Source organism: Gopherus evgoodei, chromosome 8 (assembly GCF_007399415.2).
Source record: "Gopherus evgoodei ecotype Sinaloan lineage chromosome 8, rGopEvg1_v1.p, whole genome shotgun sequence".
NCBI lineage: Eukaryota > Metazoa > Chordata > Testudines > Testudinidae > Gopherus > Gopherus evgoodei.
Window position 1 is genome coordinate 74,420,074 of NC_044329.1, and position 27,266 is coordinate 74,447,339.

General features: G+C 41.3%; 1 protein-coding gene across 3 annotated transcripts in view; it reads left to right on the forward strand.

Moving 5' to 3' along the window:
• The window catches only part of CDC14A (cell division cycle 14A), a 117,934-nt gene that overhangs the window by 24,407 nt on the left and 66,261 nt on the right, over window positions 1-27,266 (forward strand). For all 3 annotated transcript variants that reach the window (XM_030571798.1, XM_030571799.1, XM_030571797.1), the window contains exons 4-5: window positions 3,575-3,667; window positions 10,689-10,768. In XM_030571798.1, coding sequence (XP_030427658.1) covers window positions 3,575-3,667; window positions 10,689-10,768 — 173 coding nt within the window. The remainder of the gene's footprint in view (window positions 1-3,574; window positions 3,668-10,688; window positions 10,769-27,266) is intronic.

Here is a 27,266-nt window from a genome sequence, read left to right on the forward strand (position 1 = left end):
TCTTTTTCAAACAGGTGAAGAACAAATGAAATAACCATGCCGTGCTATACTGCTGTTTGTTCTGCTAAATAAATCTGATTTCATAAAATTGCTATAAAAATTACTTGCAAATTTATTACTGGCATGGCACAGCACTTTAGAACTTCATATTCTAAACCAGGGGCAGGCAACCTATGGCACATGTGCCGAAGGCAGCACGTGAGCTGATTTTCAGTGGCATTCACGCTGCCCGGGCCCTGGCCACGGGTCTAGGGGGCTCTGCATTTTAATTTAATTTTAAATGAAGCTTCTTAAACATTTTAAAAACCTTATTTGCTTTACATACAACAATAGTTTAGTTATGTATTATAGACTTATAGAAAGAGGCCTTCTAAAAACGTTAAAATGTATTACTGGCACGTGAAACCTTAAATTAGAGTGAGTAAATGAAGACTCGGCACACCACTTCTTCTCAAAGGTTGCCGACCCCTGTTCTAAACTATGATAGATGAGACAGTTTACAAACTTCTCTTAGATTTGTCTGACCTTGCAGTAATCTAATTTTGTATTAAATGCAAAGCAATATTTTCATGCTGAACAATGCAAGGGCTATGCCATATTGATTGAGTAGTATATTGTGACATCATCCAGTGACTACCCTAATTAAATGCTAATCTAGCCACGGCATAAATGAGAATTTCTAAAACTTCTGGCATTTTCTTTTGTAATGCTTGTTTTGTCTTGAATCTCTTTAAATAATTGAACAGTATGAACTTGTTTGGAATTGTTATGTAAATTAATGGGTTAGATTTTCTTTACTTAAAACTAGAACTAGCATGTTGCTTTTCATATGTTTTTATATTACAAAGCAAGAGGTGTGTTTTAACTTCAAAGTAATCTGAGCATATGTCATAAACAGATATCTAAGGGTTAATGTCTCTTGTACCTGTAAAGGGTTAACAAACAGTGACCTGAAACACCTGACCAGAGGACCAATCAGGAGACAAGATACTTTCAAATCTGGGTGGAGGGAAGTTTGGGTGTGGGTCCTTTGTTCTTGTTCTGTTCTCTCTCTGGGCTCTGAGAGTGACCACAGGAATCTCCAGGCTCTCTAATCTTCTGTTTCCAATTTGTAAGAACAACGGTAGAAAGACAATATAGGCTTTTACATTGTTTTTCTGTATTTGCAAATGTGTAGTCTGCTGGAAATAGTTGAAATTGTATTTTTTCTGGATAAGGCTGTTTGTCCATTTTCTATAAGTAAAAGGTTTATCTCTGCAATTTAGATGGTAAACAGTTACAGGGTCTTTTAGCTTGTAGAAAATGGACAAACAGCCTTATCCTTGGCTATAGAAAGAATTGTATTTCAAAAGAACTGTAAATTATGTTGCTGTGAATTATTTAAAATAAGAGATGTAGACAATAAACTACAACTGTTGTTTGTGTGGCACTATTACTATAATTTTTTTCTGATTTAGACCATAATAGACTTGGTAAAAATCACAGAATACTGGATGCCAATGTGATAACGAGAAAGCTTATTCCTATATTTTTGAGCTATTGATGTGACTTGTCAGATTTTAATATCCGTTGAATGCCGTAGAAGATGGGGGCGTGCACATATAAATAAATATAAAGCAGGTCATGCTTGTCTGTCTCCAGGCATGACCTGTTGTAACCCGTGAGGATACTTCTCCCTCATTCTGGGGGATTATAGTCCCGTTTAGATGTACTCCGGTCACATTAATTTAAATCACACTGTTTATCCTCCTGTAGAAGGAGTGATGAATAAAACCATTATCATAACATAAAGACAGATCCACAGCTTGAGGGGCTCTTCCTATGAAGGATAGGAGTAAAGAAACTGATGAAAGTATTGCAATAAGTTTCTCTTAAATTTGCTGGCTATTTTTAGTTTCTTTTAGAGAGATTCTTTTTTGTATATGAACCCTTGTAGAAAATTCTGTATCTAAAATTTTATTTTCAGTCTGCATGAAAAGTCAGTATGGCTAGCACCAATTCAATTGTTAATTGACAATGCTGCAAAAATCTGTAGTAGTGTGCAGTACTCCTCAAAAATTTTCAGTGCTGAATCTGAGGGAGGTTTCTGTAAAGAAACTTGCTCCCTAAACCCAGTCTCCACGAACACTGCTTAAAACATTTGCAGAATTAGTGTAAAAATCCATGCTTATTTGTCTGAAAGTACATTGTGATCTGAAGCGTACACAATTTAGTAGAATTATGGAATTACAAAATATCAATATTATAAATTCAGTGATTCAACACTTATTCATTGAGTGAACTAAATATCACCGCATCACTGCGGTTCACATGTGCTTTAACTAACTGTTCCGGTTTTAAGTCAGTTATGGATTTCTGAGATTTCCATTCTTGCTGAGATTTTATAATCATTGGTCTTCTTTTATTTAATTCTAAAGAGAATCCTTGTGAACTAAATATTGCTGTTTTTAAACACTTATTCACTATGACTTGTATCTCCTTATCTATGCAATTAGTTAACTGTTTCTTTTCAGATGGTTTTAGAAGGATTAGTAAAATCAATGTGGGAAATAAGATTAGGCCTAATACTAAGAGTATGTCTACACTGCAGTAAATACACATGGCTGTCCCATGCCAGCTGACTCAGCCCGAGCCCAGTGGGCTGTTTAGCCTGAGCCTGAATGTCTACACCACAACTAGAGTAGGGGTGGACAAACTTTTTGGTGTGAGGGCCGGTTAGGGGAGGGGGATGTGGTCCCCACCCACCCCCCGCTTCTTATCCCTGACAGCCCACACCTGGGACTCCCTGTCCTGTCCCATCCAACCCTCCCATTCCCAGATGCCCCTCCCCCGGGACCCCTGCCCTATCCACCCCACCGCTCCCTGTTCCCTGACTGCCCCCAGAACCTGTGCTCCTGACTGCCCCTGCCACCCCATCAAACCCCTCCTCCTTCCTGACTGGCCCCCCCGGACCTCTGCCCCATCCAACCACCTCTTTTCTTTATCCTCTGACTGCCCCCCAGCCCCTGCCCCCATTCAACTCACTGTTCCCCGCTCCCTGACCCCCCTCAACCCCTATTGACTCCCATGCTCTGACCACCACCCATCTCTCCTGCCCTCTATCCAAGCCGCCCACCCCTTACAGCGCTGCTTGGAGCACTGGTGGCTGGCGGTGCTACAGCCATGCACCGCGCAGCACAGAGCACCAGGTCAGGCTGGTGCTGCCCCAGGAGCTCGCAGGCCCACCGCCCAAAGCATTGCAGTGGGGTGAGCTGAGGCTGCATGGGAGGGAGAAGAGCAGGGAATGGGGCGGAGGCGAGCCTCCCAGGCCAGGAGCCGGGCAGGAGGGTCCCACGGGCTGGATGTGGCCTGCAGGCCATATTTTGCCCACCTCTGGGCTAGAGCCTGGATTCAGGGACCCTCTCACCAGCAGAAATTGGTCCAATGGAAGATACTGCCTTGCCCACCTCCATAATATTTTTGATTATTTTATCAGATTGAAAATGACTTTTTCTAAAGCTCTGGCTTTTTGTAAGTCCTGTGTTTTCCTGTAATTAACGTAGCTGACGCATCCCTCTCCTTTCTCTTTAAACAGTCTTTCAGTCTATCAAGAAAGAAAATAGTCCACTATACCAGTTTTGATCAGCGGAAACGAGCAAATGCAGCATTTTTAATAGGGTCATATGCAGTAAGTATCACTTGTTTATATACACCTCTATTCTTCCCTAAGCAGACATTTTAGCCATAGTTTTACATGGCAGCAAAACACAGACTTCGGTGAGACTATCATTCAATCTTCTGTAATCTAGCTCTTTGTCCTGTTTCTTCAAGGTGTAATTAGAACTTTGATGGGTTTGCTTTTTCTGTGGTAGCCTATTCTGCCACTTTAAAATAAGGTTTGTTTTTCCCCAGATATAGTGATTAAGAATAGTTTTGTAAAGTTCCTTTTTAACTAATATTTTAACCTACTGTACTGAAGGTTTTAATTTTTATTTTATTTTGTATGGAGGAGGGGGGGGAGAGTTCTGTATTGCACCTTACCCAGCATTCTCTTCCCCTATCTTGGTCCCCTTCCCACAAGTTCCTCCAGTCCCAGCAGTGGGCCGGCCCTTAGAACAGGTTCTGGAGGGATTAAGGTATTTTATTCTGCCCCTTACACACACACACACACAACCCCTGTCTCCTTGGTACCTGCTACACTACAGGATTGTTTGCTTCTCTAGCTGGCCTCTATGGAGCAGCTTCCCCTCTGTTACCATAATGGTGTTAAAAGGAACTATTCAGTACTGGTACAGAGCAACATGGTAGAGGCCCAAATGTAGAGAGCAGCCTCTGTGCTTGTTGGAATGAAGTACTCCTTGCAAATCTTAAGCATCCTCTATTACCAGAAAGCTGAATTAAAATAAATGGAGAGTAAAACAGTGAACTCCCACCACAGACACTTATGTAAAGGAATCTGGAGTGGGCAGGATATCAAGCGCCCCCCAGAGCTCCTGGCAGAGAGCTGAAGACCTACGTAGGGCAGTGTGTGCTCCTTGCTGAGCAAGTGTGCAGATGGCCCCCAATCCAGACTGTGATCAGAGGATCCAGGACTTTCTAAAATTGCTGTTCCAATATTTAATGCTGAATTCAAATCTGCATGTAAGTGTTGCAGCAAGTGAAGTATTTTAAAATGTACCAGTGGGAAGAATCCTGGAAAATTTCCATGCAGTGTGTTACAGTTGGCAGTCTCTGCTCATATGAGCACCTGTTCCAAGCTATCCTGTTCACCAGTCCTAACTAATACTTTCTGATTGCCACCATATGCTGCCAGGGTTTGCATGTGCACAGGATACAGTTATTCTCTTAGAAAAATAATTTGGTAATTTAACATTCCTTTGGCTGGCTGATGCTGTAAATCTTTGATCGCTGATGTGCAGATAACAGCTTGGTCTATTACGTCAGTGTGACTGTAAACTAAAAATTTCCCCCCTTTTATTATGGAATATTTTCATATGCACACTAGTTACTCTTCTGATTTTAAAAAATAAACATATAGTTTCTAAAATAGTGAAATACATTGGTTCTCATGATAGATTAGTTGAGTAACTTACATGTTGAAAAAGTTTAATTTTAAGGAGTATAAAAGCATCCTTTGACCTGCCTAGTTCATCCCAGAGTGAATTTTTATAGCTGTGTATTTTATATCTGTGTATGAAGGTGTGTTATGGATATTTTTCATACTCTGAAATTATTCTGGCTCGCAATTAAGTGCTGATGGGTAAATTTTTGGTGTAATGATTAATAAAATGAGTAGTTTTGACCCATTGTTTATAATATGATACTTCATAGAAAATTGGCTTCTATATCTGCCCTTGAATCCAAAAATATTAATTTTTTCTATTAAAGCCAGCATTCTGAGTTCTTAATTTTTTTTTTTAATTTTTATAGTTTTTATGTATTAAGAGTGATGTTTGGCACCTAGTCGACTGTAGGAATGTACAGCATTAGCTTTCTCTTGCAGCATAAGTGCTCTAGTTTTTTGACATTTTTAGTACCTCTTCTTTTCCAGAAGTGGATCTCTCTTCACTAGTAGCTCTTATTCTTCTCCAGCACACAAGCATAGCATATCTATTGGCAAATAAATTGAGTGCCAGATACGTTTTGCTGGGGGATATATACTGCTAGTCTAGTAGCATACCTCACAACCTTGCAATCCACACACACACACACACACTCTCTCTCTCCTCTCTCTCTCATGGAAACTACGCTATCCTAGGCATGGTAATATAGCAATATACTTTCAAATAAACAAGCTGTTTATTTTCTTCTGTTAACCCTTTCTGGTTGGTTGATATATTTAGAGGGTTAAATCCTGGCACCGCCAGCAAGGCTGCATTGGCTTCAGTCAGGCCAGGATTTCACCCTGTGTCTTTTATACTTGCAGAATTCTAATTCTTAATATGTTCATTGACAGTTGGGAAAAATGTAGTAATCAATCTAAGTTGGCAGGCTGTGGAAAGTGATAGTCATGTACACTACCAATTTCCAGGGAATGGAGCCAGTGATGAAGGTCAACAATGAAACCACAGCTTGTGTTATTCTGCTGTCTGTGGACAGGATGTCTGGGGCTGCATTAACAGATGGGAGAACTTTCCTCTCTCCTGCTGGGTTTGATAGTTACCAACATGCACATCTAATTCAAGATGTGCTAACAAATGTCATCTGAAACTAGGGCCACGTCCAGACTAGATATTAAAATCAATTTTAGATACGCAACTTCAGCTACGGGAATAACGTAGCTGAAGTCGAATTTCTAAAATCGAGGTACTCACCAGTCTGGACGGCGCTGCATCGATGTCCGCGGCTCTCCATGTCGATTCCGGAACTCCGTTCGGGTTGATGGAGTTCCAGACTAGACGCGATATATCGATCCCCGAGCAATCGATTTTAACCCGCCGATGCCGCGGGTTAGTCTGGACGAGGGCTAAGGAACTTATCCCTTTCCCATACCACCAATATGCTATTTATTTAAATTCTGTTTCAGAACGATTATTTTTTAGGTGGAACTTGCAGGAACCTGATAATCTGCTCCAGTAAGGTAATACAGTGTAGTTAGCAATGCCGAACTTGTAGGATTCTCTTATGATGAGAGCGCCTAAAATTGAATGTGTCAGGGGAAAATTCCTTCCCATCCTTATACTGATCACAAAAGGTTTATTGTTTCTGATAAACTCATGTGGCCTAACAATGATTAATGTTCTGTACAGTTAGTTGAGAGGTTTTGTTTTATTTCTGTCCTGATGCTAGATTATTAAGTGTAAAATGAGACCCGACCAACACTGGATTAAATTCTATGATTGAGATTCAGTGGTAATTTTTTTTTTATTTTTTTTTGCCCGGGCTTGGTACCAAAAAACCTAATTTACATTCCCTATATTTAAATATAAAATAACCACCCTGAAGGGTGGGGAGGAACTGCATAATGGTGAAGTGATTGGATAATAACTGCTAAGCATGGTCACACATCTGTCAATACTAACATTATGTTGAACTGTAATGGTCTCATCCCTAACTTGAAAATATAAATGATTTCTTAGTCCTACTTTGTAGCCTTGAGAAATAACTTGCTCTTAATTTTAGCAGTTGACTCAACAGTCTGACATGCTGTTTACTTCCTAAGTGGGGGCTAACAAGCAGTCCCTCACTCCTCTCACAACTGTAGGTATGGACCTTTTCTGCTTCAAGCAGAGCATATCCCCAAGTTGCACTAAAGCTGCTTTGCAAACTAAACTGCTTTGCAAACTCAGGAAAACTGACCAACCTCTACAAAGATGTGTTCAGAAGCTACTGATGAAGTAGATATTGTGGGTCAGGGGGAAGAGGATATAATAGATTCTATCATGCAAAACTTTGTTTGCCCAGGATTTGTAGGTCTGCCTTGCTGATTTCCTTTTCTCCTCTGAAAACCTTCTAGAACATGCATCTGTGAATTTCCTTCACAGTTGGTTTGTGGCCAGCATGTCATTATCTGGCATGTTCCTGTGCAAGGTCCCAGGCATGGAAAGCTTTATCCATCAAACAAATAATTATTTAGGAAGCTGGGAGAGTGAAAACTGAGGTCAAAGCCAAACTGTTTTGCAATCTTAAACATAGCATTCGCTAAGTATTTATTATCTTCAAACCTTTCTGAAGCAGCAGCAGTATGCATTTCTGTTGTGGTCAAGGGGAAAAAAAACCAAACCTTTACCTGTAAAACTCCTAAAAGTTGGTTTTCTTCAAGTAGTGTCCCTATGGGTGCTCCACTTCAGATGCCCATGCTTCTCTCACACCTTGGATCAAAGATTTCTAGCTAGCACTGCTCATTCACCCCACACACGCACCCCATACCTCCCCATGGCAGACACTAAGGCTATATAGCAAGGGTGGGCAAAATTTGTGGCCTGAGGGCCACATCTGGGAATAGAAATTGTTTGGAGGGCCATGAATGCTTACAAAGTTGGAGTTGGGTTGGGGGTGTGGGCTCTTGGTAGTGGGGCCAGAAATGAGGAGTTCAGGATGTGGGAGGGGGCTCAGGCTAGGGCAGAAGGTAGGGGTGCGGCAAGGGGTGCAGGCTGTGGCTGGAGGTGTGGGCTCTGGGGTGGGGCTGAGAGGTTTGGGGTGCAAGAGGGTGCTCTGGGCTTCGATCAAGGGGTTTGGAGGTCAGGAGGGGGATCAGGGCTGGTCTGGGGAGTTGGGGCATGGAGAAAGGCTTGGGTGCAGGCTCTGCGCAGCACTTAACCTCAAGTGGCTCCCGGAAGCAGCAGCATGTCCCTTCTCCAGCTCCAAGGCAGAGATGTGGCAAGACAGCTGTGCATGCTGCCCCATCTGCAGGCACTGCCCCTGCAGCTCCCATTGGAGCACTGGAGGTGGCCATTGGAGCGTGTAGGAGCCAGAGTGGGGCAATGCCACAGTTTCTGGGAGCTGTGTGATGCAGCCCCCAACCCTGCACCTCGGCTGGAGCAGGGCCTTGCCACAGTTTCTGGGAGCCATGGGGTGCTTCCCTGGACCATGCGCCCTGGCTGGAGTGGGGCAAGCCTCAGACCCTGCTCCCTACTGTGAGCTCGCTGGCCATAGTTTGCCCACCCCCTGCTTTATAGGAATGTGTGGGTGAACCACCCTCCATTCCTTCTCTGCTGCCTTGGCCCAAGACAGAATACAGGCATATCTGCCAAAAGCATACTCGACTCTTCTCTTGATCTTGTTTTCTGTCAAAAACAGAGCAGAACGTTAGCCTCTGAGTGCTCCTTAGGGAGTTGGCCCTCGCACCAGCCTGAGATGACCAGATCAAACTCTGCTCCTAGCACCACGGCCTTAGTACTGGCTAAAAAGCAAGAAAGAAGGGTCAGGAGGGGACCTTTCCTATGTCCCGTAAAGGGAAGGAGAGAGCTATAGGCGAGCAAAGACCTGTGAGGGGCAGCTCTTCCCTTCCAAGGCCCGCCTGCCCCCCACTCTGGGGAGTGGCAGAGGCACTTGGCACCTGGCAGTGCCATCCATGCTCCCTGCCCATGCTGCCCACACCACCCATGGAGGTGCCCCATTCAAGGAGTAAACCTGCCTTGGGAGCCTTTCAGTGGTCCCCATCAGTGTGGCACTGCTCCTCGCCGCAGGGAGTGCCCTGTCAGCGCTCGTCTGAACAGTGTTACCAGTCCCGGGATGCAGGTCGATGTGCCTACAGAGTTCCCGGTGTCAGTCCTCAGATTCCAGGCAGCATTCCTCGGGCTCTAGGTGTCAATTACCAGTGGTCTGGCACAGACCCACTGTGCTGAGGCACCAGTCCCCCACAGCCCTGGTGTCTGGAGCACCAGTCTCTCTCCCAGCTCATAGCACTGTTCCGGACGATCAGGGCGCCAGTCCCTGAAGCCCCGTTGCCGGAACACCAGTATGGTTCACTGCAGGTGCATCAACGGTCTCCAACACATTAGTCTTCTCGCTCCCGTTTCCACTCCCGCTCTACGGAACGGCACTGCTCGTAAGGCGTAGATCTGCCAAATACCACTGCCAGTCACTGGGATCGCGGCACTGAGAGCCCATCTCCCTGTACAGGTCCTCAACAGAGGTCCAGAGCCAGGTAAACAGGTGGCCTCGGCACTGTCCTGGTACCCCAGACAAGTCTCCCCCTCCTCTAGCTCCAATAGCGAGGAGGAGACCCTGCCTGCGGGCCAGGGCCACCCATCAGGAACATCATGGCCCCAGGCCCAATGTCCTGCCCCCAGCAACTCTGGAACCCCTGTGGATTTCCCCACCCATTGCAGGGGCATAGGTCGGTCTCAGGGGCATCTGACAGATGATCGATGACAGACAATCGGCAACAGTCTCCCACCTCCCCCTCACGTGTTATGGAGTCAGAGCAAGTTCCCCAGGGCCAGCCAGCCTCAGCTGAGGCTCCCATAGCAGAAGCAGCAGAGTTTGCAGACCCGCCTGTACCTGCCACCTGATCATCTATCCATCTACCAGTATTTTTTCCAAGAACTCCTGCTTCCAGCAGGAATCCTATTTCCCTATGCTGGGCATTAGAAAGGCCTTAGCTTTCTACCTGGATAGCAATAAATGGTTTAGGAGATATCCTAGATGATTTATGGGTAGATCTGACAGGGCTCCCATTTCTACTAATCCATTTAGACAGTCTTTTTTTTTTTGGGTTGTATCTGTACCTTTTATGAGTCTGCAGATTCTCAGCCCCCTCAGGGTGCAAGTGCATTCAACTTGACATCTACTGCATTATTGAAGAGTGTCCAGTATCTGAGATCTCTTCTGTGAGGCACTGGTGAAGTTGGGAGCATCCTGTTCAGTAATCTATGCTGGTGAAAGCATAGACAAGAAATGGGCCAATCGTTGAATGGAGATCTGTTTATGGATATTGTCTTAATCGAAGGTTAAATCATAGGAATAGTTTACTCATTGATTTTAATATTAGGTTTGTATTGAGTCTTCCTTAGTGTGCCTCTAGATTGCAATAATCTATAAACAATTTATTTGTAACTCTTGTTGAAGCAAATTTCTGTTTAGGTACACCCTATTAGGTCTACATAATGAGGGAAGGAATAAATTATATGCTAATTAAAATGACAAATACAGATTACTGTATTGCGTCAGAAGAAATGCATCATACAATTTGATTTTTTTTTTCTTTTCTCATGACTACTCTGTCCAGTGGCTGTTTTCTAATGACTGGTTGCATTTTTTTCCAGGTAATTTACTTAAAGAAAACACCAGAAGAAGCATACAGAGCACTTTTATCTGGATCTAATCCACCATATCTTCCATTTAGGTATGTCTGCAAATGAAATATTACTTTGTTGAATTTTTTTTTTACTTTAGAGCTTGATTTTCTTGAGGCATTTTCAAAGTCCTGAATGTGTGATGTAAAAATCTTATGGTTTATAAAATGATTACTTCCCAAGAAATTCTTTGACTTTTGGAGAAAACATTTGCTCCTGGATAGAATAATAAATCCATATGGATTGAGAGCCTTGTTTAAGACACATTTCCATCTGAGAAAATCACTGCTGATCAGCCACTAATTAAGGCTGACAACATTGTAGCTCAAAATTAATTTATTAGAAAGATTATAACTTGCTGATAAATTTCCATGTCATACACTGAATTTTACAAGTAACAGAAGCCATCGCAATCAGTTTATTCCAGTGGGGCCTGTATAGCTAAACTTTTGAAATAAGTAATTTTATACACGTGTATATTGTCCCCATTTTAAAGGGGACATTTGAAGCTAATTAATGACTGGGTGTTCTATCCATTTTTTTATGAATAAATTAAATTGATGCATTTTAGGTAAATTTGCACTGAAACTTGCATTTAAAGAGATTTAATCTCTTCTTTGTATACATAACATAGAGCAAGGATTCTCAAACATTTTTATAGTGTGGACCACACTTCAGTAGTATTGCACGGACCACTTACCCTCCCATTTCTGGTCACAACAATCCATAGCAACTCTGGGAGGCTTACGTGACAGCTGGCTCGAAGAGGCCATTGGGCAGCCTTAGACCTTCTCCTCCCATAGGGAATAGTCCTGGTGCAAGGGGACCTCTGTCTCTTCCATGGCAGTGTAGAAGGCATTCTCAGGGCAGACATATGTGCCTGCAAAAAACCAATAAAGCAAGTTGAAGAGGGGCTGAATTTATGGCAGCCCAGAGGACTGCCTAGTGTACGTTGTGGGCTGTGCTAGCTCCTGCAACTGCTCAGGGAAGGAGTATCAAACTGTATCATCCCTCTGCTGGTGTCTCCCTGAATCAGGCTCTTGGACAAACAGTTGGGTAAAAGCTAGAATACCTGGATGTAACAGGCTTTTCTGAGGACCATTGTGGCTACAAAAACCTCTTGCTGATGACTTTGTTGCTAAAAGTACTTGGCATCAGTTCAGTGATCAGTAGAGCTGTTTTGTTCACACCTTGTGTTTAGACATCTGCCAAAAATATAGAAAGTTTGCTAAGCTGCTGGCATCAAAATCCTGCTAAGCTGCCACTGTTTATAAAATAATAAAAAGGCACTCAGTGGCCTGAATAAAGAAGAAATGTACCTTTTACATTGAAATGCCAGTGCTTGGTCATAAAATCCACAGGATCAAAAGTGTAAAATGTGTGAACAGTAGTGTGAGTTTTTGAAAAAGCAGTTGAACTAGCCTGTAGTTAGTCTTAGTAACTGTGTCCCAACTAGTGCATTTTTTCTAATTCCCGGTCTTTCCCCTTTAGTTTGAGTTGGGTAGTGTCTCTCATCTCTTGATGCAGATACCATTTCTGAGGCTTTAAGGTGTGGTCATATTCCTGTCCTTGCAATACATTCTCTGCCTCAGGTAGTAAAAAAAAAAAAAAGGCAACATTCAGCTCTTCTGCCTTTATTGCTTATTTTGAGGGAGTGACAAGTAAAAATCCTCTTTCTCCTCCTTTTAAGATACAGACATTTGGGGAGCTTTATTTCTTAAATGGTGTCACCCACTGAGCTCATGCTCTCCTCTTCCTTTCCTTTCTCCCATCATGGAGAAGACACAGAGCAAGCCAAAGTTCAGGAGACATAGAAGGGAGCTCTGCCACAATTGCTCCCAGTCCATGGACTCTTATTTTGCTAGGGAAAGGATTCAGGATTTGTTAAGGCCTCAGCCTACCCTGCCCCACGTGAGCCAAAGCTTTCTTAGAAACAGCTTGAGAGTGGTTCAGTCCTTTTTGGTTCTTGCAACTAAGAAAACCAGACCTCCTTCATCTATAAAGGACATCAGTGAGGGAGAAGTATTCTTTTTTAAAAAATTCTCTGAATCCCCCTGAATTCCACCTGGAAAAGAAAAAGCTCAAGGATCATCCCAGATTCTTAAGTGAGTAACTGAATCACTTGGCATGGAATCAAGCATTCTTTGAGTCTCCTTACTGAGAGAGAGAGATCCTATGCTCTCTTAGGGATATTTCCCTTCACTTCCTCTCCACTTGTATATTGGATGATGAAGAGATGCTGACTATAACCCAAAATGGAGAACCAGACGAGAAAAGGGGGTGGTCCTACTGGAATGATGACCTCTCCTACTGTCATAACATTTTTTCCCAGATCTGGACCTTAGCGTCCAAAATATGGGTGTTAGCATGAAAACCTCCAAGCTTAGTTACCAGCTTGGACCTGGTATGGCTGCCACCAGCTAGGAATTACAGTGCCTAGCTCACTGTGGTCTCCCCAAAACCTTCCCTGGGGACCCCAAGACTCAGATGCCTTGAGTCTTACAACAAAGGGAAATAACCTCCTCCCCTTGTTTCCTTGTTAATTCCTCCCAGGCTCCCCTCCCTGGACGACCCTAGGAGATTCCCTGCTTCCAGTCCTGGAAACACAAGTACCGAGAGATCTAATCTCTCCCCCTCACCCAGAGGGTATGCAAAGTCAGGCTTAGTAAATCTAACACACAGAGATTTTCCCCTTGACTTCTTCCTCCCACCAATTCCCTGGTGAGCTGCAGACTCAATTCCCTGGAGTCCCCACTAAAGAAAAACTCCAACAGGTCTTTTAAAAAAAAAAAAAAGCTTTATATAAAAAAAAGAAAGTAAAAGACATTAAAAATAGTCTCTGTAATAAGATGACAATATACAGGGTCAATTGCTTAAAGGAAAACAACGAATAAACAGCCTTATCCAAAAAGAATACAATTTAACACATTCCAGCAACTACACACATGTAAATACAAAAGAAAACAATATAAACCTATTGTCTTACTATCCTTGTACTTACAACTTGGAAACAGAAGATTAGAAAGGCAGGAGATAGAAAAATCACTCTGAGCCGAGAGGGCACAGACACAAGACAAAGAACTCACACCCAAAACTTCCCTCCACCCAGATTTGAAAAAGTCTTGTTTCCTGATTGGTCCTCTGGTCAGGTGTTTTTTGTTACCCCTTTCCAGGTGAAAGAGACATTAACCCTTAGCTATCTGTTTATGACACCTACTCCTCAGAAAAACAAAATACTAAAAACTAAGGGGAGGAAGCCAAGAATTGCACCAGATTGTCCCCTTTCCATAAGTTCTAATACCACCATCAAGGAAGGGGTACTACACCGCTACCTCGATATAATGCCACCCTATATAACACAAATTTGGATATAACGCAGTAAAGCAGTGTTCTGAGGGTGGCGGGGCTGCGCACTCTGGTGGATCAAAGCAAGTTCAATATAACACGGTTTCACCTATAACGCGGTAAGATTTTTTGACTCCCAAGGACAGCATTATCTCGAGGTAGAGGTGTATTTGCTTCAGGATTTTGAAAATCCTGTGATGGAATATTTCTTCCCCAGGCAGGTTTGAATAAGAGTGGATTGATTTTGCTTTTTAATCATAGTGACTTCAAATGACTTACTGTGTTATGATTTAAGTAAGCAAGCAGGAAACCTTGACTTTTTAGTTACTGTATATACTCGATCATAAGCCGGTTCATTTATAAGCCAACCTCCACAAGATGGATAAGTAAAAATGGAAATTTTTAATGACCTGTTCTAAGCCAACCCTATAATTCAGGGGTCAGCAAACTTTGGCTCCCAGGCCATCAGGATAAGCCGCTGGCGGGCCGAGATGGTTTGTTTATCTCGAGCACCCACATGCACGGAGATAAACCTAAGTAAACAAAGTGTCACCGAGCCCACCAGCTGCTTACCCTAACGGACCGGGACTGCAACTGGTGGGGAAATTTTTTGGGGGGGAGAAGCTGGGGGTCAGGAGAGTAACCTCTGTGACCACCCCCCACATGACCCTACCCTAGCCCAAGACTCCCACACTCTCTCCATCTCTTTCCTTATCTGGGGAGGGCCTGAAGAGGATGTTTCTGGCCTGGCTGGAGCTGCTCCGGTAGGCTGGGCAGCACAGCTGCAGACTGCTCTGGCAGGCCAGACCAGGTGGTGCAGCCACAGCATGTTCCAGCGGGCTGGGTTGGGTGGCACGGCCGCAGCATGCTCTGGCAGATGGGGCCGAGTGGCACGGCTGCAGCCTGCCAGCTCTGGAGCTGCAGCTGCTTCTTAGGCTGGGGGAAGAGCAGCATGGCCAGAAGCAGAGAGACTCTGGCCCTGCCTCTTCCCTTCTGGCTCTGCCGGCTGTGCTGCCTCTTCTTGCCGCCTCTGTTGCGGGGAGGGGCTGTGTCCCACTTCTACCTCTCTATACCCTTTCATAAGCCGACTCCCTTCTCTGGTGCTTCCCCTTTTTACTACAAAAATTTGGCTTATGAACGAGTATATACAATACTTTCCCAAAAAGAGGGTCATTTTCATTGATTGGTATAGTTATACCAATATCTTGACTTACAACTACTGAATATAGCGTTTAAACTTGGTATTTCTTTTTGCTAACTAGGAAGATGCACTATATTGATATTCATTTATTTAAGCAATTATATACTTTTTACTTGCATTTATTCCATTTCTTAATTTTTACATTTGTCTGAAATGACATTTATGTAAAAGATTTTTTTTTTACATGTGATTTCTTTAAGCTGCATTTGGATATAAACTGGAATTCAGTTAAAATGCACACACACTTTTTTAAAAATGTTTTTTATTAGTTAAAACTAAATATGCGAGATATGTGTTTTTGCATTTAAAACTGATTAATTAAACAAAGGAAATATCCGTAGTTAGTGAAATTGAACTGATTCTGGTTACCATGTCCTTCGTTTTTAGAACTAGTAAACTTTATCCTCTCTCACCTTGTTTTTATTCATAGTTTAGTAGAGGAAAACAAGCTTTTCTGCTTTTTCAATTCCCAATTCGCTTCTCAGCAAACGAATGAACTAGTTGATTGAACAGAAACAAAGAAAATATTTGTTTTTCACCTGCAGAAGAGGCTGATTCTGTGAAAAGATGGTTTAGCACTTCACCAATGTCTGAAGCCAAGTCTTAGCCAGTGATTGCTATAAATTCAGTGGTTGAATTTTCTTTTAAACTTGAGCAGCAGCAAATTATTTCAAGTTTGTGCCTTAACATAAGTTGTTCTGATTTCAAATTTTATTATACATTTGTTTATTTTTAAAAAGAAAAATATTTTAAGTCTGATCTTTGAATTAAATATCCAATTTCTTATTTTTTTTTTTAAATTCTCGTGTGGTGTATGGATTTGGTTTGAATCCATATGGAGGAAGGTGGTGCCTACCACTGATATCCAACCTGAGAGAGAATGAGCAAGCTAAATCTAAGGATAAATATCTCCTTTGCAAAACTATAAAATAAGTTGCAATTCCCTTGCATTCCTCCTTTTGAAGAAGTCATTAGGGAGTAGTGGGAAACTCCTGATAAAGGAAAGAGGTTTAATTGTCAGGTGCTGAAATTCTAGAGCATCCTGGAACCTGGATTGTCGTCATAGTCCCCACGTTGATGCAGTAGTGGCAGAGAGATGGTAACCTCTGCAAAAAGAAACCGTTGTGACCCATCCATTCAAACCAAAAACTCTGAAGGCAGAAACATCCTAAAATCTGATGATCCTCAAGACCCATGATGAATTTAAGTTACAGAAGCTAGGGATTTTTAGTAGTATTTCTAACAGATGCTTTCTGTGAGGCTGGCAGTAAGAACGAAGGAGCCAACTCTGTCCTAAGCCCTGGACAGCAAATAATTATCCAGAGCAAATTCTCTGTAATTTCAGGTTCACAGAATTCTGCTCTAGGAGAAATCGGTTAAGATAGTGGCTGAGAGACAAATGAAAGTGCTCACTCAGGAACATACAAGAAACTATTAGACCCTGATGTAAAGATAGAAGCTTATTTCGTTCCTAACTACAGGAAAAAATACCCATTGAATAAGAGTAGTAAGACCTTGATTCAGAATACTAAGGGGAAGTCCATATCCAGGAATGGGACCAACACTTTTTTCTATTCCAAATAATCAGAATGCATTCAGCAGTGCCTACCTCTGTCCAGAAATAGGCTGTTGGGAAGAAGGTTATCCCACTTCTGAAATGTGTCTGATTCCAATCAACTTCAGACAATTGGGTTTGGGAGCTAATGTGTTGCATAGTTATCTTCATAGAACCTCCTGCTCTTCTACATCTCTTCCAAACTTGAGATCTCTAGTGGATCATATGTAGTATCAAGATTCCTTGGGGTAGCTCATTCTATCCAAACCAAAAGGCATATTTTCCTGTTGAGGTCTGTCCAGAATGCTACGAGCTCTTGTAACCCATCCATTTGAACTAATGGCATTTAATTCTCCATTTTAAAATGTATTTATTTTATTTATTTATTTTTACAAGAAGACATGCTTCCTGGTCACAATAGTTTTGGCAAGAAGAGTCTCAAATATCTCTGCTCTTAGAAGACACAAGCCTTAGAATACCATCCATGAGGACAAAGTAGATCTTTGATCACAAAGTCATTTGTAACCAAGATTAAACTCACAAGAAATCATTCTTTCTTCTTCAAAACTGCAGCACCAAAGGGAAAAAGTATGGCACATGTCCACTTTGAGAGAGTCAGTAAAAAATACTGTTGTAGAACCAATCAATTCAAGAAAACATCTCTCTGTATTCATTTCCTACCCACTGGGCCTGAAAGCATCCATAGCTAGCATATCTAGGTAAATCAAAGTTATCAGCTATCATTGAAGTATATCCAGTTATACATAAACTGAATTCAGAAGGGATCAGAGGCAACTCAATACATTTGTGACCTTCTGCGCGGCACACTGTCAGTTACCCCAGAGAAAATCTGCATCTGCCACTTGATCATCAACTGACAATTTGATAAAGCACTACAGACTTGAACTGCATTCCTCTGCAGAAATATCTTTTGACATGAAGTTTCTCCAAGCAGTGATTCTAAAATAGAAATATTACTAAATTTAGGACTGTGGAATCATTTCTTTAACATTCTTTCTTATGCCTTACTAAGTTTCCTTATGCTTACTACATCCCAGATGTCCTAGTGGACTAGAGATATGATCCAGAATGGAAACTCTGGTAACTTTATAGCTTCCCTGAAGGGACAAACAGCTCCTCCAGTAAAAAGGCTTTGGGGAAAGCACATTGCTTTGCCCATGTTAAAAAGTTCTGGTGGTCTTTTTTTCTGAGATGCTCTAATACCTTCATCCTTTGCAGCAGGGACTTGAGCTTTATATCAGAGATGTGCTGCTTTCTGTTGTCACTGTGAAAAGCCACCCATATTTGGCAAAGTTATAAGCCTTTGAGAAATCACAGGCACATTCTCTCTAGAGACTTGCTAGAGCTTCACAGCTTATTTCCCTGAAGATTCCACCTTGCTGAACAGGATTTTCCCTTCAGTTGTTGCCTTGAGCTGTGTGCACTGGCAGTGCTGGGTCAGATGCAGAGGAGACAAGACAGACCTGCCTAAGGGGGGAGGAGGCGAGGAGTCGCGCCAGGGTTTTTGGTGCCCTAGGCGCAGGGCCGGCTCTAGCCATTATGCCGCCCCAAGCACGGCGGCACGCGCTCTGCCGCTCACCGGTCCCACGGCTCCGGTGGACCTCCCGCAGGCGTCCTTGCGGAGGGTCCACCGGAGCCGTGGGACCGGCGGACCCTCCGCAGGCACGCCTATGGGAGGTCCACCGGAGCAGCCTGCCACCCTCCCGGAAAAATGCTGCCCCCCACCCCCCAAATCCTGGCGCCCTACGCCTAAATGGAAGCGCCAGTCCTGTTAGAGTCTGAAGCGGAGAGAGAAATTGGAGCTGCAAGTTGGGGTCATGGCAAATGGACTGGCAGCTGGAGGTGGGGATGGATTGAGAACCTGGGGTGTGGGAGAGGGTAGGGAATGAACACCAAGATCAGACTATCAACAGAGTGGGAGAGACTGGGACTGAATATATATTGCATATATATATTGGGATGGGCAGTATTTATACATTAAAAAAATAGATCCTGAAGAAGCCATCCTATAGATACCGAGAACACTTCTCTGGGGTGGGGTGGGCTGGGAGAGAAGTCAGTCCCAGAAAGGTTGCCACCAGCTTGTCAGTCTTTGATTTTTTGGCTCATGTTTTTCCCATTCACAAATAATCTCATAGACCAAACTGAACTGCCTTTGTATGTGCAGGAAGAGATACAGTAGAGCTTCACAACTCTGGTGTTCATATCTTTGGACTTACCAGTCAACCTGGACACCATGTGGAACCTGAAGTAATCAATCACGCAGCAGCAGAGACCACACCAAAGGGAAAAACCCAGCAAATACTGTACTGCCTCAGGAATTCAGCCACAGAAGGGTGGAGGTGCTGTAGCCTCAGGCTCAGGGGGAGGTGTGGACTCTGAGCGCGGAAGGGGGCCTCAGGGTTCCTGGCTCACAGAGCACCATGGCTCAGGGCTTTAGACCCAAGGGGAGTGCTGGGGCTCGAGGCTCCATTCCCAACTTCAGGCCCATGAAGGGCTAAAGCTTCGAGCCCTGGCATGTGCACCTCTCCCCCACTGGAACTGGGAATGGGGTCATGGGGAGCCCTGGCACCCCCCACAGGGCAGAAGCTGGGAATGGAGCTCAGGTGCTGAAGCATGAGGCATGGTGCCCTCCGCGAGGCTGAAAGCAGGAATGGAGCTGTGGGGCTGAAGTCCCAAACCCCAGCGCTCCCCCCAGGTCTAAAGCCCTGAGCCCCCCTGAGTCCTGGCGCCTGGAGGGTCAGAAGATCTCCTGCCCCCCTCCCCCCAATGGCTGAAGTCTGTACTGTGTTGTTCAGAGTTACGAAACATTTGAGTTACGAACAACATCCATTCTTGAGATGTCCGTAACTCTGAGGTCCTACTGTATTTTCAACAAGGGGGAAAAGTCAGTCCAAGAAAGGAAATACATTTTCTGTGAGTTATCTTAGTGGTGTTCAGTGCTTGTTGAATCAAATCTTGCACTTCAAAAATAGTTTGACATGATGATAGTTTCATGATTGAGATTATCCTGATATAAGTGACTTCAAATGTCAGAATTTATCAGTGTAATGATCTAAGGAATCACTGTTGAATCACGTCTGCAGATAGTTTCTTTAGTTAGGGGAAGCTGGTAATATGACCTTTTTAAATGTCTTTTGAGTATAGAAGACTATATTCTTTATTTAAATAGTTTAGAGATTGCAGGATAGAAAGATTCCTTTAGGGGACGCTAAATGTTTGCTCAGAAACTGATTTGGTTTCATTTATCTCAATGACCTGAAAAGGCCTTAATCAGCTTAGAACTTCAGCAGTTATTTCTTTTAAAGACTGCTTCAGCCAAGTATTGTGGAAAAGTTTCACTGTACCCTTTACCAGATATATAAAAACACTTCTATAGTTGCAGACTTGAAGACAAAGCAGTAGCTCAGATAGGCTTATAGACTACTGCTTCATTTGAGATGATTTTTTTTTTTTTCTTGGCTGACTCATTTTCATCATATCCAAACCCTCTAATTTCTGACGGACTGCTACTGAGGAAAGTGCCTAAACTCTTACTGTCTCTTTCTCTCTCCCTGCCCAAGGAACACACTGTATCATTCAGACATCCTTTTTCCTACTGTAACCTTGAAGTTTAAGATTTTCTTTACAACAGCAGGGAAATCCTTTTTGCAAAATTACTTAACTGGATTGTGGTAACTGCATCTGAAAATCTTTTGAATTTTCTTAAACACTGAGGAAAATTGAAATGCAAAACTAAACTCTTCAAAAGCAGTTATGTAGGAGACAATATGCAAAAGTCCATGGGTATTTTTAGGAAAGATGACTTGTATTCAGTTGAATGTGCTACAAGAGCAAAGCATACTGAATAAATATCTGTGAGGTCTGATGTTTGTATTACTGTGTTCATTTGCAAGTCCCGTGCAGATTCCATTAATAGTTTGTCACATTAATACTTCACATAGATTAATATTTTTCATATTGTGAAACCTGTTACTATAGCTCTGCATCAAATAGCAATTGGTGATGACCCTTTAAAAAAAAAAAAAGTGTGTACGATATTGCAGCAAGTTGGCCACTTGAGATTGGAAGAGTTCTCTTGGGCTACCAGCAATAAATTACCTGACAAGCAACAAAAATACAGAATATAGTATAAATTCATAGATTAAGTTGCAAATATCTGTATGTTACCATTTCATTATTTTATTGATCTGATGTCAAGTTTCATTAATATTTCTTCATTCCTAACACGGAATTTAATTAATTGGACTAAAGGAAATACAGGAAGAAATGGAATTCAAAATCCTGCTTTGTTTCAAACACACAGGCTCTGCCTGCAAATAGATATGCATGCTCTTACTAATTAAGTAACTAGACCATTGAAGCCAGTGGGACTAGTTACTTGTTTACAGCTAAGCACATGCATAAACTTGAATGATTGGGACATCATTGTGATAGGCAGAGGCTTACTTTTTAAGAGTAGATAGTTTCAAGAACTGTTTTCCCCCCAGATTCCTGAATTTCCTCTCCTGTTTCCTCTATGTAGCACTCTTGGAGCCTACCCTGCACCCTATGTATGACTGCATTTCAGTGATGCTCTGTGTATTATATGTGAAGTACTTTGGGATGTCTAGGAATGAAAGGCCCAATAAAAATGTAAACAACATTTACATGAAAAAGTGCAGCTTTGCTCTAAACCACTGGATTGCAAGCACTTACAAGCAAAACTTCTCTCTCTAACAAAAATAAATGCAGGAAATTCCAGATTTAAAGGGCAGTTCTATTTTTTGTTTTAAATGACTAAAAAGGAAACAGTGAGATTGAATATTTATGGCCCTCCAATGAACTCATGTTCAAATTTTCACATCTTCTAAGTAAAAACATTTGTGTAGATGTGAGCTCTGCAAACTCATGCAACAGCTAAAGCTCAAATTGTGTTGTCTGGTTTGTACATTGTAGCTATAGTTCATGATTGTGAAACTGGAACTTATTTAACAATTCTGTTTGATTATGAATAAGCTAGAAAAGAATTAAGCTCAAGTGTCTCAGATGATTGAGACTGCCAGGATTTATAAAAACATAAAGGGTAAAATCTGTTTTTGTCTTAAGATGCACAGAGAGCAGAAATATCAAGTAAGGTAATGCCAGGTATTTCTGACCAGAACCTCCTTTTTAAGATCTGTCCATATATTTTTTTTTTTTGTTATCCTCTCAGCTCAACTTCATGTTCATCCTAATGATATGCTAATATCACAGTCTGTGTGTGACCGTTAAAGTTCCAATTCTGATTTCAGATACTCTGATATTAGACCTACCTGGTAAGAGAATCTTTAGAAAGATGGGTCCACCAGTACACGGGGGGTGGGAGTGGGGTCATTAAACAAACTGAATTGCTGTTCAAACTTTACTTGATGTTTTCCTGACCTCTCAAAGGAATACATTTTACAAAATGTGGAATTTTTTCTGTTGTGCAGAAAACAGGAATCTTTTGGGCTCTTTTAGGGAAAATCTGTGCTCTACCACTAAAATTAGCTTCACAAACTCAAAAACCTTCATGGACTGAAGTTTCCTAGTATTTGAAATTCTTATCTCTTTCAAAATGATTGATCACTTTTCCCTTTGTACAACAAGCCAGCAAGTTCTGTCAAGCCCAGGAGATTTAGAATAAGTGTCTCTGAGATTTACTATTAACCAAGCCATAGCAGCACTGTGTATCCCTTTCACAGTAACAAAGTGCCAATAAAACCAGTCTTGAAACTAAGTATGATCTACTATACCAAGGAAGACAAGCTTGAAAAGACCCATAATATTATAGCCGACCCCTACCCTGCTCTGTAATCCAGTATTAGGGCAACAAAAAGGAAGCCACATGTACAACTCAAATTCCACTTAGTCTAATTATTAGAACAAAATCTCATTTTTCCCCACTATCTTTTTTTTTTTAGTCAGTCAATAAAACCAGTATGGCCAGTTTTCATGGCCGGTGGCCTGGGTGCCAGCAAGAAGGGGGGAAGGACACGGAGCATACGAGAGAGTAGCTCCCTGTTCTCGGTTCCAGTGTTCAGACCCACTTTACTCTGGAACAGCCATTACATGGAAAGTCCAGCTTAAGCCGTGTAGGCCTGAGGTGCAACATTCTCAGTTACTCTGAGGATAGCACATGTGCAGTCTGCTCAGCACTACAAGCAGTGAGAGGCTTGAGCATGCTTACTTAGGGCAGAATTATCTAACATTTTAGCTGCTAAAAGTGAAACAAGTCTGAGCACATGTGAACAGCAATTTTTCAAAGGCTTATAACTTGACCAAATTTGGACAGATTCTTAATGGCGCAGCAAAAGGCACACCCCTGATACAAAGATCACCCTTTTCCAAATTTCAAATCTTTGCTCCAAATGATGGAAGGAGATAGAGCTTTCCAAGGAAAACACTGCCAACATTTTTTTTAATACTGAAAAACAACAGCCTTGTTCTCAAAAAATGGCTCACCCACTTTGACTTAAGTTAAAATCAGTCTGATGCAGACTCCCTTCAAGGAAAGTTTCTGACCAAACAGTTGAAGTTTGGCAAAGTTATAAGCAACTGAAAACAGAGTCTTCATAATGGAAAGTGTCAGGCAACTTTAATAACAATCGGAGCTGGTAGCACTGGCTATACATTGCACTAACAACTAGTCCCAATCTTTATTGGGTCCACCAGAATAAAAATAAGGCCTTAAGTCTGAAAATGTTTGTTTGTTTAGTTTTACGTTAAGCATGAAACTAAGTGTTTGCAAGATAAGGTCCTAAAAACCCCCAACAGAAATAATAGATGCTGGAAAGCTTGCTTTTTTTTATAAATTAACTTATTTTTGAATAACTAAATTGTGACAAAACATCTTTAAATAGCATGCCCTGAAACTTCTTTTTAAAAAATTCTTTTAAAATATTTTAAACACACATTTTTCTACTTTCTTGCTGATATTTGGAATGGGCCTAGGAGTAATTCCAACACACCTACTTGAGATACACTCTTAATCCTTCTCATTTGTCCACGTGCCTGCCTGCTGTTTCCCTATATGCCTTCCTCTCTGTTTAGTTTACATCTCTGCTGCTACTGTTACTGGTGAATGTCTTCTTGCAGAACCAGGGGAAAAGCATACAAACTAGCTCCCCCCTGATCAGTATGTACCAGCAATGGTGGTATATTAGTGCATGAGACAGGAAGTACAGTGGGACATCAACAAAACAGTAAAATGGACTACTCAGAAATCAACAAACATCCACAGTCTACTAAGGACCACTGCACCAGCATCATGCAGTGAAGTTCTCAAATCTGGCTCAATCATGTGCATCCAGAAATCTGTGGGGTGGTCCCAGGGGTGTTGCCAGCTAGGGTCACAGAGGATGCACTTCATGTATCAATGGAGCGTTTCAGAGCACTGTGTGCAGAGGTGTTTTTGTCCTTCTAGGCAATATGGCCAAAGAGCATATAGTGCTGCTTTTGAATACAAGTGACTGAAATCTTTGAGATTATGACTCTTCAGACAAAGTCAAAATACTTTATGCTCAGGATTTGGCGCTGACAGTGCATATGGAGTGCCTCAAGTGGCTCCAGATTTGCCTGTAAGAAGGTCCAGGTTTCTGACTCATGTAGCAATACGGGTACACAGAAACATGGTCAAATATACACGGTGAACTAACTGAAAATATTTTTTTCTGTGATTTTTTTGATTAGTCATCTTGTTACTTATAACGATAGAATATTATTAGATAGAAATAGACATTCAAGTTGCACTGTCCAGTTTCATTTTCATGAAAACTGCCTCAGAATCTTTAAAGTCCATGAGAGCATTCAAGATTTCTGTCTTTAAGATTACGTCTGCAAGATCCCCACAGAGTTGCTTGGTACTCAGCTTAACTAAGTTGTCTCAAAAGGAGAAGGATGGGTTGACCCTGTTGGGATCTGAAATTCATGTTCCAGGGAAGCTGGTTAGTTTCATCCTGTGATTTAGACCATCAAGCCATTCCTTTCATTTGTCAATTTGTCTAAATAAATTTGATGGTTTAAAATAAAGGATTTCCAAGTTCCAAATGGACAATTTTTTTTATTTCTATAAAAATTGAAAGAGACAGAAGTTATCCCTGTACAGAGCTATATTCATTTATATTAAAATACATCTTCTAATAGCAATTAATAGAAATAATTGACAGTGTGTGGTTATTTAGTTAATAGGGAGGTAGTGTCATGATTTTTTTATCTATCCGTAGTTCAAGTAGCTCTCCAGAGTTCATACTTTTCACTGCTTCATCTGGTTGTCTGGGTTGTTAAGAAGGCAGATTATTTATATCTCCCCTTATCGTGTGTATGAAAAACAGGAAATATTCCAACTCCTGTTTTCTGACAGGATTGCTTAGTGTTTCTCACCTGTCACAGGTATGAGATGCATGGTGGCTATTAGTTTTGCACTCTCCATTTTTATCTTTGATCCTAGCTTTCTCCTGTTCTTTCTCTCATCATTTCATTGTCAGGCTGTGAGTAATTTAAACATTTTATTCCAGTGAACACTCTCTTATGACTGTTTAGGAATTGAATCTTTAGATTGAGCATGGTGCTTAATTGTAGTTAATGAAAATCTACCCTCCTGCAACTATTGCTTGAAATATGTTTTCGTTTATGTTGATAGGATGATGATTTTTTTGTAAAATGAAACAAAGAAAAGTAACTTCGTTAAACTTGCTTAGTTGTCACATTTCATTACTGCATGCATTTCATCTACAAATACACGAGCTGTTGATTTTTATGTGAGCTGACATAAGTAATGAGATAAAGTAAATTCTTACATTTTAATGCTTTGATGAATATAACAGGCAAATTATTTGGGTTTCTACAGTTAGCCAAATCAGCTGTCATGACACTTCCTTGATGCAAAATGGATTCTTAAAAATAAAGCATTAATTCAGTGCCTCTGCCACAGTATCTGATGACTTATCAGCTGGAGGAGTAGTTGGTTATTGTACACATACTAATACAGCCAGAATTATATGCTAATTGCAATTGAATGTTTTGGAATAGTAAAAAAAAAAAAAAAAAAAAAGTTATGTGCACAATTTGTAGTATAATAACTCATACAAAACAAGTCTAATCACCACCGTTCATTACATCGTTCTGTAAACGCTTTACAAAAACACTTTATCCTTTTCTCATAGCTTTGCCACTTAATTACCTTCTCCATGTATAATAAATTTTCTGTTATCGCTATTCTGTTCAGGGTGTTTCTTTGTTTTTTTATATATTCATATGTATGTTCCTATTCATTCTGTGTCTCAACAGACATAGTACTAAAATACACTTGCGTTTATTTTCTCCAAACTACTTTTTTATGCATTTTAGCCCCTTCAAAATTGTATCTCCTTCTTTTATATAACAAAATTCATTATTTTCTGTGTATTTTGAAGCTTATCAAGAGGATATTTTGATTTTTATTGAGAAAACTTGAAAGCTTAAAATTTTTAAATGAATTTGTTGTTAAATATTTTTAAAGTAACAGTGAAATTATTCAAATTCAGTTTTTCCCATGCCAAAACTTATTTCAAATAAACATACTTTTTATGTTTAACTTCATATTTGTCATTAGATTATAAAAAGCAACTCACTTGTAATGCAGCACAAAGCAGTCTGTCATTTGTACTTTTCTTGAGTAAACCTTTCCCCAAAGACAACACCTGCCATTATAATTGCAACTAAATATATTTCCTTCTGGTGAAAATACATATTCTTCTCTTAAAACATGAAAATGTGTATATAGAAAATACTGTACTAGCCAGCTAAAAAGGGAAGCTACACTGTTTGTTTTATGATGTGCAATCAAGGCTTGCTGTAACTGTTTTTGTTCTGTATTTTCTGACACATCGGACTTAATTAGGACCATAGGAATTGCCTTACCAGATAAGACAGACCAGAGGACTTTCTAGTCCAGGAGTTGTCAATCTTTCAAGAGTGGTGTGCCGAGTCTTCATTTATTCACTCTAATTCAAGGTTTCATGTGCCAGTAATACATTTTAATGTTTTTAAAAGGTCTCTTTCTATAAGTCTATAATAATATATAATTAAACTATTGTATGTAAAGTAAATAAGGTATTTAAAATGTTTAAGAAGCTTCATTTAAAATTAAAATGCAGAGCCCCCGGCCTGGTGGCCAGGACCCAGGCAGTGTGAGTACCACTGAAAATCAGCTCGCATGCTGCCTTTGGTACACGTGCCATAGGTTGCCTCCCCTGTAGTCAGTTATTCTGTCTCAATTAGAGACTAGTACACAAACTAGGGAAATGCAACCTAGATGGAGCTACTATAAGGTGGGTGCATAACTGGTTGGAAAACCATTCCCACAGAATAGTTATCAGTGGTTCACATTCATGCTGGAAGGGCATAACAAGTGGGAGCCCTCAGGGATCAGTTCTGGTCAATATCT